Source organism: Peromyscus eremicus, chromosome 14 (assembly GCF_949786415.1).
Source record: "Peromyscus eremicus chromosome 14, PerEre_H2_v1, whole genome shotgun sequence".
In the NCBI taxonomy this organism is placed as follows: Eukaryota; Metazoa; Chordata; class Mammalia; order Rodentia; family Cricetidae; genus Peromyscus; species Peromyscus eremicus.
Window position 1 is genome coordinate 8,452,090 of NC_081430.1, and position 15,300 is coordinate 8,467,389.

General features: G+C 38.2%; 1 protein-coding gene across 6 annotated transcripts in view; it reads left to right on the forward strand.

The window, feature by feature from the left end:
* The first annotated feature begins 13,703 nt into the window (after positions 1-13,703).
* Dgkb (diacylglycerol kinase beta) overlaps positions 13,704-15,300 on the forward strand; it is a 632,546-nt gene continuing 630,949 nt past the window's right edge. For all 6 annotated transcript variants that reach the window (XM_059279660.1, XM_059279662.1, XM_059279664.1 and 3 more), the window contains exon 1: positions 13,704-13,946. In XM_059279660.1, the coding sequence (XP_059135643.1) occupies positions 13,877-13,946 (70 nt within the window). In that variant the 5' untranslated portion in view covers positions 13,704-13,876. The remainder of the gene's footprint in view (positions 13,947-15,300) is intronic.

Consider the following 15,300-nt stretch of genomic DNA (forward strand, 5'->3'; position numbering starts at 1 on the left):
AAGGTCTTCCTTGGATTTCTAAGTGTTGCAATATTTTGGTCATTGGCAGGAGAGGCAAGGTGTTCTATTAAAGAGCTGCTGCTCACCAATATTCCTTAGATAGACCTGGATGACAATAGTATGGATGTTTCTAACACTTTGGGTTCTTGTTCCAAAGAGTAATTGACTTTCAGTGTTATTTTGAGGAAACTAGCGTGAGAACCTTTGTGATATGATACAGCTTGTTCCATCTTGCCCATATCCTAGTTCAGAACTTGATTCTTTTTAAATCTCTCTTACTTGTAAAAATGGATAATTTAAAAAAAATCTTTCTGTAAGTCATTAACATGAAATTGACCAATCTTGTTAGCCAGAAAACTATGATGAACTCCTGTAGTTTACAAATGAACGCATCACTAGTGAAAACACCACTTGCTTCCGTTCAGCTGTTGTGCTACAAAACTTTCCCTGGGGTGACAAAATACACACGTCTACTCACCCCAGGCAGACATCCCTGGACAGGCAAGCTATGGACACCACCAAAGTGGTGAAGCAGTAAGTTTCATTGGGGTGATTTTCAGGAATGTGTGTGAGGCGTTAGTTACAGGAGCAGAAATAATCCAAACGCAGCTCCATCACCAAAGCCCGCCCCAGCATGAGTGACAGCTCACAGAAGCTGGGAATCTGAAGCACACTGCACAGCCCGCAGACAGCTCAACAGGTTGAAGATGGTCCTTTTCAAGAGACTCAGTTGTTCTAAATCTCTTGCAGGACGTTCAGCTGGTTTCTGTTTGGTCTCAGAGTCTTTGCAGATGGGCTTGTCTGAGAGTTTTTATTGCTTATTCTGGGAAGGAGGAGTGTAGTGGATCTAAATCAGTTTCACAGACTTCCTGAAGCTTTTTGTGTTATCTTCTGACTTAAGGACCTTCCCTGAATGTTGAAATATTTCAATCTGAGAGGAAACTGTGTCCCGCTTGTAGGGCTTTAATGGGTTCTCGACCACCCTAAGGATGGAATGATAGGGACAGGAGATATAAGGAAACATATCAAGTCTAGATTTTGATCAAGGTGTAACTTTATTTTTCTCCAAGAGGGTTTATATAGTTCCTGCAGGGTGGGGGGAGCAAGAAGCTGTCATCTGCATAAGGTGGGGCAAGCTAACAGGATGTTTGTATAGGATGTTTACAGGGTAAAAGGGTCAAGGGCTCTGCCTCAATGTCCTGTTGCTAGGCAACCTGACTGTAAGATGATCTAGTTGCCTGTCCTTAGAGATTCTGTCCTTGTCTCTGACATCACTGGTACAAATTATCAGCCATATATTCTTTTTTAATGATGAAAAATATGTATTTAGAATTCGACTTAGTTTGGTTCCCAGTTTTATTGGCAATAAGCAAGGCACCATAAGCAGGAGCGAGCAGAACATACGCCTTCTGTCTGTCAGGCCTTATCAGGGAATTGACTTTGGCACCATCAATGTGGTAGTTTCTTCCCAGCCTATTGACTGGGTACTTATTTCAGCCATCTCTTCTAACGGATATGGAGTTTATGGCAGGCACTGAGGCATTAGAGCCTCTTTTTTTTTTTTTTTTTTTTTTGGTATGGTAGGGGGTTCTTCAAGGGTGTTTCTTTGTGTAGCCTTGGCTGTTCTTGAACTAATTCTGTAGACCAGGCTGCCCTTCAACTCAGAGAACTGCTGTCTTTGCCTCCTGAGTGCTGGGATTAAAATTAAGGGCCTGCACCACCACATCCAGATTGAAAGCCTTACTCTTTATGGCCCTTCCACCCAAGATGAGAATCAGTTGTAAAAGCATTGCACATTAAAGTAATAGAATCAGGCCAAATTCAGCTCCAAAGTTACCTTACTAAAACGTCCTGCACTTAACCTGTTTACAGTTTATGGTCGAATAACTGCAGCTTAGATGCTATTCTGCTGGTAATCAAGAACCAGCAGAGGAAGTTAGATATAGGAACCACACACACTCACTCACTCATAGAGGTAACTCAGGACTAGTGGAAGGGCACAGTGGGAAAGATGCTTGGTGTCAATCCTGATGACCTAAGATGGATCCTCAGGATCTACCTGGTGAAAACAGAAATGACTCCCACAGATTGTTCTCTGATGTTCATACCAGTGCTGTGGTACAAGTGCACCATCACACACACACACACACACACACACACACACTCTCTCTCTCTCTCTCTCTCTCTCTCTCTCTCTCTCTCTCTCTCTCTCACACACACACACACACACACACACACACACACAAACACACACACACACACACACAAGTTGGAAAGGTAACTGGAATACAGTGTGGGTAATGGAGTAAAGAGAGCTATTACTAATACTGGTGAGGAATGTGCTAAGAATGTGGTGGAATGTCAAGGCAGAGGAGCTGAGACAGAATTTTTTAATAGATTTTGTAATGTAATGTGAAATTTATCTCAGCTATCATTTAAGATTTTTTTTTAGACAATAATGGTTATAATCCAAAAGACTCTCAAGCTAGTTTCTAAAAAAGTATCAGTTTATGACTAAAGACTAGTATATCATTGTTGGGTAACAAAAAGCTGATATTCAAATAAGCAGTAGAAGGAAGTATTTATTTTCACTACTTGTAGCACTGGAGAAAACAACATTGTATGTGTTGCTCAGTTGTGCATGTGTGTGTGTGTGTAAAGTAAAATGTAGGTGGCATGTTCAAGTCAGTGGTGTTTTAGGGGAAAAAAAAAAAGCTTTCTGCAGCCCAAATCCATGGATTTTGTATTACTCTCACCCATATGTGTATGTTGTATTGACTGCATCTCTGTTTATACTGTGGATTTACTACAAATGCTACTTGCCTCTCAGAACACGCAGCAAATATCCCCAGTGATTTTCAGTGCTGGCTTTCCTCGGGCAGTGAGCACTATATGTCCTTTAGTTGAATAACAGCCTTAAAGTATGTTATTTTCAATGAATTAAAGGCTTGAAAGATATTATTTCCTTGCCAGTAGTCATCAGTTTCCAGAAAATGCTTGAGACTTAATTTATTCTTTATTAATTAATAGAACCAAAACCTATAACCAAATTTGTAAAATCAAATTATATAAATGCACATGCATTCAACATAAAATCTGAATAAATATTCTGTTCTAGATTGATCTGGAAATGGGGTTAGTAGTTGGAGACCTCTTTTTTGTGTTTCTGCTTTCATTAGCTGATCATAGAATGTTACATAGATAAACTATCAACTTTCGGTGATTATGTTCTAAGAAATATCTTTCTTGTGTCAAACCTTGGGTTGGACGGATGGAGAAACCACTGAGCCGCAGCCAGTCCCCCTTGACTGGTGCTCCACCTGAGGGGGAGGGGCAGAGCTGTCCTTCATCCTGTTTGATGTCCTTCTCTACATTTATGCTCGTATTTATATTTGTAATTTTATTTTAAAAAGCCAATGAAATTGACTTGCGTTTCTAGATTGAGAAGTTTGCTTTTTCCTAAACAGTGCGTTATGCCAAATTCCTACTTTCTATTCTGTTTCTCGTGTCTTTTTAGGGATGCACAGCTGTGAAGTACAAACCTGGAAAAAAAAAAAAACAGGTTCAATGTTTCCATTCTACTCTGTATTTGAGTGTTTGTACTCAGTTCCAAGTAGTCTTGTCAAGGAGCTGGGATGGGCTTTCTTAGGGTTCGCTGGCTAGCTCCTAAGGTGACAGGAAGGCTGAGGTACATTTGCATATTTGGGCAAGGAAGTTGTTTACATCACTTCTCTACTGGCTGTTGTTTAAGGAGGCCACAGAGTCAAATGTCACCATCCTTTGAATAGATGTAACAGGAATCCAGAAGAGATACAGAATAGTGTGCCCATTCTGTTGGAGGTCACTTGTTTGGGTCCTTGGGTTTTAAAAGAAATGAGGAAACAGAAACTAATAAAAACTAGATTTGTTTATAGTCTGGCAGTAACTTGGGAGAAAAATATTCTTAGATTCTGTCTTTCCTTTAGCGATATTATAATTCTGTTGAAAAAAAAATGCAATCACAGCCAGGAAATATGCATATGCCAATTTATCTGTGAAATAAGCTGTCAGAACACGAGGAGTGTCTTCCTGGGACCCACATTCCCACTTTGGTAACAGAGCTTCAGTTTTCCGTTCCTGGCCTGGAAGTCCTGGAGAAACTTCCCTTTAGAAGGGCCTGTTGTTTCAGGGGACCTATTTCAGTTCTAGGAACACAGAATCTGCCAGACCACTTTACACTTAGGATTTTGTGTTGAGAAATATTCTGTGATTATACGGGTTCCTCATTTTCACCCAACCTGCCCATATCTATTCTAAAATGTGTTCTTAAAGTTGTAAGTGACATGAAAGAGGATTAAAGCTTCATTTAGAGAAACATTTTAAACAGACTAAAACACAATTAACAATCCAAATTCAAAACTCTGACTTCAGAACTGTATACAATGCAAAGTTTGTTTCCCTTTAGCACATCTGCAGATTTCCCTTGATGTTTTTCTTTTAGACTGTTTTTTTATGTGTCAGCAGACTCCCAAAATAACTCAATTATGGATCTTCTATTAATCCACCCACATGATCTTATAAAAGGTTTGCAGATTTTCAGTCTTTTACCCCCAGGACACATGCTGTAAATATGTCCAGACTCAGTAGTACATCCTGTACCTGACACATTCATATATAAAAGCAATAAAATAATTGCCTTCATTGAGAACCTATTTGTCATATATTGGGCATGTACAATACCATTAAGTGCTAACACCTCTTTGAGGTGGGTGTCTGTCACTCACTTTTCCTGCAGCTAAAGTAGGCTAAGTGATTTACTTTTTGCATGTGGAGATCATGGCTCAGAATTTGAATGGCAAGCTAGGTCCAACTGATAAAAATGGAAATCATGAGATTATTTGTCACGTAGAAATTTTGAACTGAAAATTTATCATTTAAAAGTTGTAGGACTGCTACAGTTTGAAACTAATCAATTGTGATATCCAATTGGCTTTTAACTTTGCCTGGCGTCTTCACCGAATGCCTTCATCGACACCACTTCCTCATATTTTTGTATATTTATTTTCATATTTTCCTGTTACTTCCTCCCCCATCATTACTTTATAACTCAATACTCTGCTGATTATTGGGACACATTACTGAGAAAACAGGAGTAATCACCTAGCAAATTTTGATTTCCTAGAGATAAAATCTGTAGAATGTTCCTGTATCCATCCTTAAGAATATTTTCAGCTCTCACATGCTTTCTAGAACTAATCCCCTGGCTTTTTAATGACTTTGACAGACTAGTTACTTCAGCTCTCTCCTAAAATTCAAGGATAATAACTAATAAAGTTAAAATAATTTTAAAAATTCTATTTTGGTAATTTTTACCAAGGTAACTAAATGAATAAATAAATGAATAAAAGTCTTAGCTGAATTTACATTCTTCTGTCCTTGTACTTCTCACTTAAGTAAGAGTTGATGACATTTGCAGTCCTCAGTTTAAACTCCGCTCCATTAACACAACCTTTGTAGTCTGGCTTGCCTAGCTTCAAACAAATTATTGTGCTAAAATCACCATCATTGACAAATATATTATAGGTCAATTGGATGCTTCAAACAACATTTTATTTAACTGCACATCAGCTTTGGAAAAAAGTGACTTCTGCCCTCTCGTTGGATGGTGCTTTCTTCTTTTTTGGTTCTCTTTTCTGATACCATACTCTTCTAGTTGTTTGCTAGAGTTGTGGTGGGGTATGCTGTGGGAGGTCTCAGTTGTTTGTTAGAGGTGTGGTGGGGTATGCTGTGGGAGGTCTCAGTTGTTTGTTAGAGGTGTGGTGGGGTATGCTGTGGGAGGTCTCAGTTGTTTGTTAGAGGTGTGGTGGGGTATGCTGTGGGAGGTCTTAGCTGTTTGTTAGAGATGTGGTGGGATATGTTGTGGGAGGTCTTAGCTGTTTGTTAGAGGTGTGGTGGGGTATGATGTGGAAGGTTTAGTTGTTTGCTAGAGGTGTGGTGGGGTATGTTGTGGAAGGTCTTAGTTGTTTGTTTAAGGGATGGTGAGATACCCTGTGGGAGGCCTTTTAAAGACCTTGTTTATACCTGAGATAACTCACTCTTTACAAGTTTACCCAAATGCATCTCTTTGATACTAAACTCTTGCACCAGGGGAGTTAAATAATTCTTATTTGCCACTTTAATAATCTTGCTTTTCTTTTCTCATCTTGCCCTGTGCTTCTCAAGCCTGCTTTACATAAAGACTACACCAAAGACTGGTCATTGACCTCTGTATTATGGTTCGATTTGACCAATGTGATGTAATGAAGGAGACTGGTGATGTGGCAAGACAAAGTGGAGAATTCATCCCCCTGCTTCCAGCATGGCTAGCTTACTGAGAGGTCATGTGTTTTTTCTCAAAACCGTGGCTTTTATCTCAGTCCATTGTATGCAGCTGTAATAGGGTCTTTGAAGATGAATAATTGAAAATAAACAGGAATTCATTTTCTTACAGTTCTATAGGATAAGAAATCCAGTATAGGGTTGATGAGATAGCTCATAGGGTAAAGAAACTGGTCACCAAGTCTGACAACGGAAGTTTCATTTCTAAGACACATGTGGTAGAAGGATGGATCTGATCACTGTCTGTTGCCTTCTGACTTCTACACATATGCCACGCCACACATGTGCATGCGTATGCCACTCATGTGTATACAACACACATGTGGGATAAATAAAATATTTGAAAACAGAGATTTGTAACGTAAATGTCATGGATCTTCGTGTTTGTTGTTTCTCATGGTGAAGGATACATGACAAAGAGGGCAAAGAAGGCCATATCTCCCTTTCCACAAAGGTACTAATCCACATAGGGTGGAAGAACTGGCGTAGTCCAATACCCCAGCCCAAATCCTACCTCTTTGCACTGTTGTGATGGCAATAGTATTTTTGCGAAAGTTTGGAAGGGACAAGCCTTTAAACTGTCTGTCCGGAGCTCTCCTTGATTTGCTCTTCCTTCCAGGTACAGAGTCAGTAAGCTTTCAAGTATCGTTAGTGCAGGCCCCTACACAACGCTCTATTAGCTTTCTTAAACCTAGCCAATACTTCTTAAATAATCCTGGCATTAAACTCTAACTCAATTTAAGGATGCCATCTGCTTTGTACTGGGATCTTTTTCCAGGAAATACTGAGATGGAATTAGGAATGTAAAGCCCAGAGGAAAGCATTCCTATAAAAGATAACAGAGGAGAAAAGCAAGCCAGCAACAGACCACTTTCTAATTATCATCACATGTGACACCTGTAACTTGCGTGTTGAGGAGGCTTCCAGTTCAGGTCCAGCTTCATTTCTCCATGTCGTATGGTCAAACTGTGTGGTGTCCTTAGCAACCGTATCTTAAAATTAATTTCTGGGGGTCAACCAAAAACAATGGCAATGTCCTATATTGTTTGGGGCCTCTGGGACCTCCCCAACCAACCACTCACAGGAAGGTATCTCACATCTGGCCTAGAGATGTATGTTTAGGAACCTAGGGCTTCTGGGTGGAGCAATACCCCGCACACCCAATAGAATACTTCTGCTCAAATTCTTTTTTAAATTTTATTTTAATGAGCTTGCATAAGATTTACATATACATTTTTCCTTCACCTTCCCCATTGCTCTACACTGCTTTCCCACTCTCTGTGGCTGTGAACCCTGTGTTACAAGAATAACCAGCTTGGCATGGCATATCCACTGGTATAATAGTGGTGTGAGTTAGGTAACCACCCCCTTATGATTGGATTTGAGGCATGATACACGGGAGAGAACTCATTTCTAGTACTGTACTTCTGACCCAGGACCCAAGCGTACGTTCTAGATCCTAGGTTTTAGGGGAGAATCTACAACTGATGTTTTACTGACTAGACAAAGAATTCAACTGACTGTAAATGCTGAGGTGGCTAAGGAAAGTGTCATTTCTTCAATGGTGTGGGCACTGAGAAGTTATCAGTGTTCTAATCAATAACTCCATTTATGATTATACACCTAATTAAACTCCATGGGTCACACTGAAAAGAAACGTGTGTTTGTGAGTTGGGTCTATTGGAAAAAACAAGGTCTAAATGGTAGAGGAGGGGAATAGACAAGGTAAATCAGGGTTAAATAGGACTAAAATCCATTATCTACATGTATAAAACTAAAAAAAAAAAAACAGTAAAAACAAATGTGAGAGAGAGGGAGAAATACACAGATAGATAGATAGATGATAGATGGATGGAGAGATAGAGAGATAGAGAGATAGATAGATAGATAGATAAATTGATAGACTATGTAGGGTTGGTTAAGAGTAGCCTCAGACTACAATGGTGATTTGAAAAACTTCTCAGCCAGCTTAATGGAGAGGGGAGCTTTGGAATCTGCGTGGACCAGTCAGGAATTCTCACTGGCCGTAAGTGGCATCTGTTTTCATCTCTCCTCATTGGCCTGTATCTGAACAATCCAAGTTGGCTTCCACAGAGAGTAAAAAGTCGAGGCTGTCAGCTGGTTGCAGCCTTTGCAGATGAACAGCGAACAGTTAAAGGCAGGGCTTCTCTTACAGCGTCTTTGCTAACACATGCGGCACACATTTTCATCTCCAGACACTGTGAATACTGGGTAACATAGAAAATCCTACCTCATCAGTCTTCTTTAGTTCTACCATCTACCAATGTTTTTATTTAGGAATCTGATATTCATCGCAAAGATCATAATGATTACAATCAAATTTGAAATGTTCTGCTCCTACTAACCTGGTGTTATTCAAGTACTTAGGAATTCTTCAACTTCTCTTTGTGTCTCCTAAATAATAATTAATCTATCCACTATGAAACATTGTTTCAAAATTTCACATTATTTTAAGATTTCTTTTCACATTTAATTGTGTGTTTGTCTCTAAATACAGTCATCTGTCTGTGCGTGCTGGTGTCTGTAGAATTCAGGCATGGGGCATCAGATCCCCTGGAGCTGGACTCACTGGTGTTTGTCAGCTGCCTAATATGGGTGCTGCTGTGACCCAAATGTGGGTTCTCTGTAAGAGTGGTGCATGATCTCAACTGAAGAGCCGTTTCTCCAATCCCTCAAAAAATGCATCTCAACTCCAATGTATTACCTGCATCTGAACTGCCACCTCCTAGTTACACAGCTGTGAGCTGTTCCATACTGGACTAGTCTGCTCATTGATCTTCCCACTGTTAATACTTTGCTCTCATTTATCTGCCAAGTAGATGAACTTTTTAATCCCTCTCACATGGTTTTATAATTTACTTATAACATGTCATGTTATCTTTAATAGTATCTTCAATATCGAGTTTTAACCATTTTCCAAGTCTAAATCGTATGGCCTGGTATTTCTTGCTCACCAGAATCTAATGCTATTGCTTCTTCAGAAATACCCTAAAATTCTGAAATAAGGTTATTATTGCTGTGGTGAAACACTATAACCAAAAGCAACTTGAGGAGGAAAGGGTTAATTTTTACAATTCCGCATCACTGTTCACCATTGAAGGAAGACAGGGCAGGAACCTGGAGGCAGGAGCTGATGCAGAGGCCATGGAGGGGTACTGTTTACTGGCTTTCTCCTCATGACTTGCTTTGTCTGATTTTCTATAGAAGAAAGGACCATTTAGCCCAGGGATAGCACCAATCACAATGGGCTGGGCCTTTTCACATTAATGACTAATTAAGAAAATGCCCTACAACCCTGTCTGTCTACAACCCTGCCTTAAAGAAGCATTTTCTCAACTGAGGAATCTTCATCTCTACTGACTCTAGCGTGTGTCAAGTTGTGTGAATAATTGTAAACCTTTATCACTTAGTTTATAGAATCCTTCTTTTGTTGCTTTTGGAATATTGCAAACTAAATCAAGCCATATTTTTTCTTCCATATAAAATATTATTGCCTCTTTTTTTAAAATGTAACTTAGCATAGTTTCTAATAATTTACTAAGGCAGTTGGTTTACTTAATTTAGGTCCTTCACCTAAAGAAATCGGGGAGCCCAAGTGTCAAATCTAATTAGCATATTACTGAATTCTCATTGTTTAGCACAGTGCCTACCTGCTGTCAAGTCTCAAATTTAGACTTCTCAGAGTTAAATGAGTAAGGATTTATAAATTAAAGCATTGATAGTCTGTTTGGCTTGACGCTGCTTTCATTGGACAAACTGTGGGAATTAGATACTCTTGTATCTTTACTCATTTCTATTTTTTTTTTTTTTTCATTTTGTTTCCCCTCAGACAAGGAGTTTATGGTTCTTGAGATCCTGGCAGTAGTTTCCATCCTTGTAACACTGTACATTTGTATGTGCATGTTCTTTTTCAATTCCCCAGGATGTCTTAAGATTCACTGAATCTTATTCAGTGATTAGAGTCATGACATGCTGACTTCATATAATTATCAAAAACCCACACTGGCTGACAAACTGAAGATTCTTTTATCTAGATATTACTTGACGATTTTTTTTTTCTCATGAGGACATTGAGTCCTTCCTGCAATATGGAGTTTTTTTCAGCCTAGGTACAATGGGCCAAATAGCTTTCTTCAGCTCCTCCAACGTAATTATTTCCTGCCACTAACTAAGCAAAGTGGCACATCTGTTGACTAGATGAGAAAGCCAGAATTAGACTGCTTTCCAAAAGCCAGCGCAGTGGTTCCCTCCTGGCACTCATTTCGTGTGCCTAAAGAAAGCCGTCTGCAGGGGAACGGAAATCTGCGAACACACCATGGGGATTCCCAATTGAATATTGTCACGTTCTTTCTAACCATTTGTGAAGAGGCAGAGACTGTGAGAAAGTGCTGCTGTGATTTTCAACACCTTCTGTGGCATGAAGCGTAACTGTGTCTCTGGAGCTGATATTATACAAGCTACATTTATCTTTTCATGGGCTTGATGTATTGGTTCATCTAGTTACGAGTTTTAAACGAACATCATTTTTCTGCCTGCACACCACTAATTAAAACTAAGAAACTGAAGTTTAAAGCGACCTGTGACCTGAGCTGCGTGTACTGTGTGCTCAGCATGGCTACCCTTGTCGTTCGGTCTGAAATTGCACATTCACAGACAGCATCACCCCTGCATTTGTTCGAATACAATGTTTTATCACCTAATATTTAACTTACACTATTTAATATTTGTCTCCTCATAACAGAATTAAGGGCAACGTGAGTTGTCTTGGGACTTGTAAGTTACTAGACATCATAATTGATTAGTTAACATTTTGGCAATTTATCAGACTGGCAAATTTTCAGTTCATGAATATCTAAGTACAACAGGGGAATTTGGAAATGGCGTGTGTTAAGAAAAGGAAAGAGTTTAAAGTCCAGTTAGAAGCAATTTCACAGAGAATTGTAGAAGGATAACGGTACAGTTTTGTGTTGTTGTTTTCTAAAATGGAAGATTGCTGAGGTTTTCAGGGTTCTGGGTTAGTCCTTCATCATTTGTTGCAGTGTTTTATAACTCTTCAAAAAAAAAAATAGGCCTCTTGCTAGTTTCTCTAAGAAAACTTTATTCACAGAACAGGAAATGGCTTGAATCGGTTCTGCTGTTTGTTATTTTTATTTCCCAGACTAACGTATTGAGCTTTACCAAGCTCCCAGCTTCCATTCTAGCAATTACCTCCACAGTACCAGAAACTCTTCAACACACACCAAACATGCCACCAGGAAGGAAGAACAGATAAAAAGGCTTAATGGGACCGTTACCACATTTTATTCTAACAGAACATTCCTGCATGCCTCAATGTACATCTTCTTATCTTTTATTCCAGTCCTTCATTCCAGGAACCTGGTAATGTAGTCTAAATGTATATACACACACTGGAGTTCTGTTACCAAGATGTTGAGTATAGAGACTGAAAGGACTGGAGATTAAGGATGGAGAGAGACTGTTACACCCCCAGGATGCCGATCACTCCATGCCAATTTCCTCACTTGATGAAAGTGTCTCAGTGCCTGTCTCACAGAGCTCGAATGAGAGCACTGCATGCTGTAACACACACTATGTGAGCCGTACAGTCTCCTTGATAGCTCATGTATTTTAAGCATCAGCATTATTTTCATCTTCCCCATGTTTGGCTCTTTGCTGTGTCTCCATTGACTACAATGTTGGGTAACAGAGATTCCACAAACCGTTTTAGAATAAATTAATGAATTATCATCATCACAAGAGATTCGGGGTTATAGAGATCATAAACTGGTCTGCCCATTTTATCTGTGATTTTTAAAAAGAAATTGGTTGATGTATATTAATTGTACATACGTGTGATAGTCTTGGTATGTCTTTACATTTAATTCTTTAATAAAGGGACATCACTAATTTGTGGAAGTGACAAAAAATCTGGCTAGTGAGTCAGGTTCAAACAGAAACATGTGTCCAATTATTTTTGTAATGATTTAGTTATGACCATTTTTACCTTGTCCTTCACCCACTGCACTCAACATTGAAATCCCTGGGAAAGAGCATGTAATGAGGCAAATGTGATTGGATCCTCTGTCTCCCCCTGGATAAGGATGACAGAGTGCATCATTTTACCCAACTGCATTGGGCTGGAGAGCAGCAAAGAGTCAGGGTGAAACCAGTGTCGATGATGAAATCAACAGACAGAAACAGATGGAGACACAGGTATATCCATTACATGCGTCCTGACTGATTTAAAAGAGCTTGGCCATTTGTTAAGACATCTGGATCGCTCTGTTTTTCTCACTAATTAACAAGCTACTGTCTTGCACAAAAGGTACAAAAAATAAAACAAGGAACTTTTGTTTGTTGTATTTTTTTGTTTGTTTGTTTTCTTCTCAGTCATGCTATAGGTATTGTGGCTTTTACTAGTTGTACCTGTTTTCATAAATCTTCTAATATGTAATTTTAGAGATAAAGTAATTCTTCTCAGGCTTCAGTTTCTATAAAGATTCCAATGCCAGACTGGTTGAGTACTGAGCAATTGATTACAGTCTCTGATAAAACACCGAAACCAGATGGAGTTCGCTTTTTGTCTTTATGAATTTGCCAGTGAATTTAAGCCTGTGACAACTTGGGGATTTATTTTAAAATGTGAGTCACACTAAAGTCATTCACTCTCATTAAGGAAGTCTTTCAGACATTTGGAATTACTTTGATTTGGCACATTTATTGAAAATTTTAAAGAATATAAAACTAAAAGTATTCTCTAATTTAATTGCTATATAGCAATTGTATAGGACCCCCAAACTGACTTGCATGATGGTAGATATATATCTTAGTTCTGAATACCATTCAAGAACACTATTAGAAATCTAGTACATTAGCAAATTGTATACGATTTCCAATCTCTTTAGTAAGTTGGGTCTAGATTCTGTTTTTAGCATTGCTTAGAGATTTTAAAAATTATGAGTTCAAATCATAAAAACAATGTTCCGGTCTATCCTTGGTATGTGGATTTTATCAAACTGGACACAAATAAATTTACTTTGGTCAGCATACTTTGATTAAGCAAAATGTTCTTCACATTTTGTACTCTTAGTTACATTTATTTATGTGATTTGGTTTTAGAGAAAGAACATGGGATGCCATTAAAGAAAGAAGAGGCAATTAAAGATTGAAAATATGCAAAATAAAATTAATCCATAATGTATTAGTTAGGACAGATAAACCTTACCATTTTCTCTTTTTCGTTTTCTCCTTATCATTTTTCTTTGTTCAATATTGCTAATCTTTTGATCTTCGTGTTTTTCTTTTCACAGTATTTTAACCCAGTATTGAAACTACAAACATCCACAGCAGTTTCATGTGGTCAGATTGGATATTCTGAAAGCCTGAGGTAGTTCATCATGAAACACACTGTGTAGAATCTTTGAAGCATAGAGAGCTCTGCCCAACACCTGGATAAGGAATCTCTCCTTTGGTCTGGAAGGCCTTTCTCACCTACACCATGACAAACCAGGAGAAATGGGCCCATCTCAGCCCCTCAGAATTTTCCCAACTTCAGAAATATGCTGAGTGTAAGTATTCATATCGACGATATGATCTAATTTGACATTTTTGTTAAACAAGGTATGATTCATTATAAGAACAGATCGCAGATCCTGTTTGTCCTGTGGACAGATGCAGGCAATGTGGAATCTCTTATATTCACAAGTAGGTCAACTTAGAACTGCCTTTTAATATGAAAATTGAAAAAAAAAAAAGAAGAGATAAATTAAATCATCTATCAAATTTAAAAGAAACTGGGACATCAGATATAAGACTGAGCCTGGGAAACACTGCTGGTAATGGAAATAAAGGGAAGGATCCAGACAGGAAGGGTTATTTTATTATTTTTGGTGGTGGTGGTGTTTCCCTTTGCTTTCTGTGAACCTATCCAAAAGAACCAAGAGAAGGGATCTTGAATGCATTGTGTTCCACAGCAGTACCTAATCTCAACAATAAATTCCAAAGGAAGAGAAGATGTGAGGAATTTAAGCAAATATGTTTAATTAGTTCTTCTTCAAATTATAGATCAAGATAGTTTACTAAACAGTAAGGTAGTTTGGGATAAGTTCATTATTGTGTAGAGTAAGAATTTATGTATGAGAATTTATCAGATGACAAACTGATGGTTGATTGTGAACTCTGCAAAAACTAGTTGAGATCTTATGATCATCAGATTTGCTGTTCTTTCTCAAATCAAGATAACAAGAGAAATGGTATTTATTCCTCCAGGAGTTTCCCAGGTAATTAAGAAGCAAAGCATATCATAATTAGAATGCATTCTTGCATAATAAATTGCCATTATCAAAAGTGACTGAAAATACACTCATCATGTAAAGATTACAAGTCATATACTTCTCTCAACATTCAGTACATGCCATTAGCTTAGAGATCAGAGTTTTCATCTTACAATTTAACATTACATTAGGAATGAACATTCCTTAATAGTCTATCAGAGAAATAGCATATTGGACTAACATTCTTAATATTTATTTTTTTTAATCTTTCAACAATGAATTGTTATTTTAAATGCGTTAATGGGTAGTTTTTAAAATAAGTTGTTGATCATAGTTAAATTTGAAACAAGCTAAGACTATGCATGTCAAATATTAAATAAGTGCTTTGTGTGCTTTGAGGGAATGGAGTATGGCTATTGGATACTTAAGAAGATTGGATGATCTGAAACCCTTCCCATAGCAAAATTAAGTCCAAATTGAACCCAGAGAATATAACAAAGATCATCTTCTCATTTCTTACCTGATTGTGGATTCTCCCCACATTACTGCAATAGAACTTGTAACTATGATACCTCTCTAGACCTCCTGGCTATTTTCCCAATGAACAACGGATGAACAGCGTGAAACTGTGAGAGCATTCCCTGTAGCA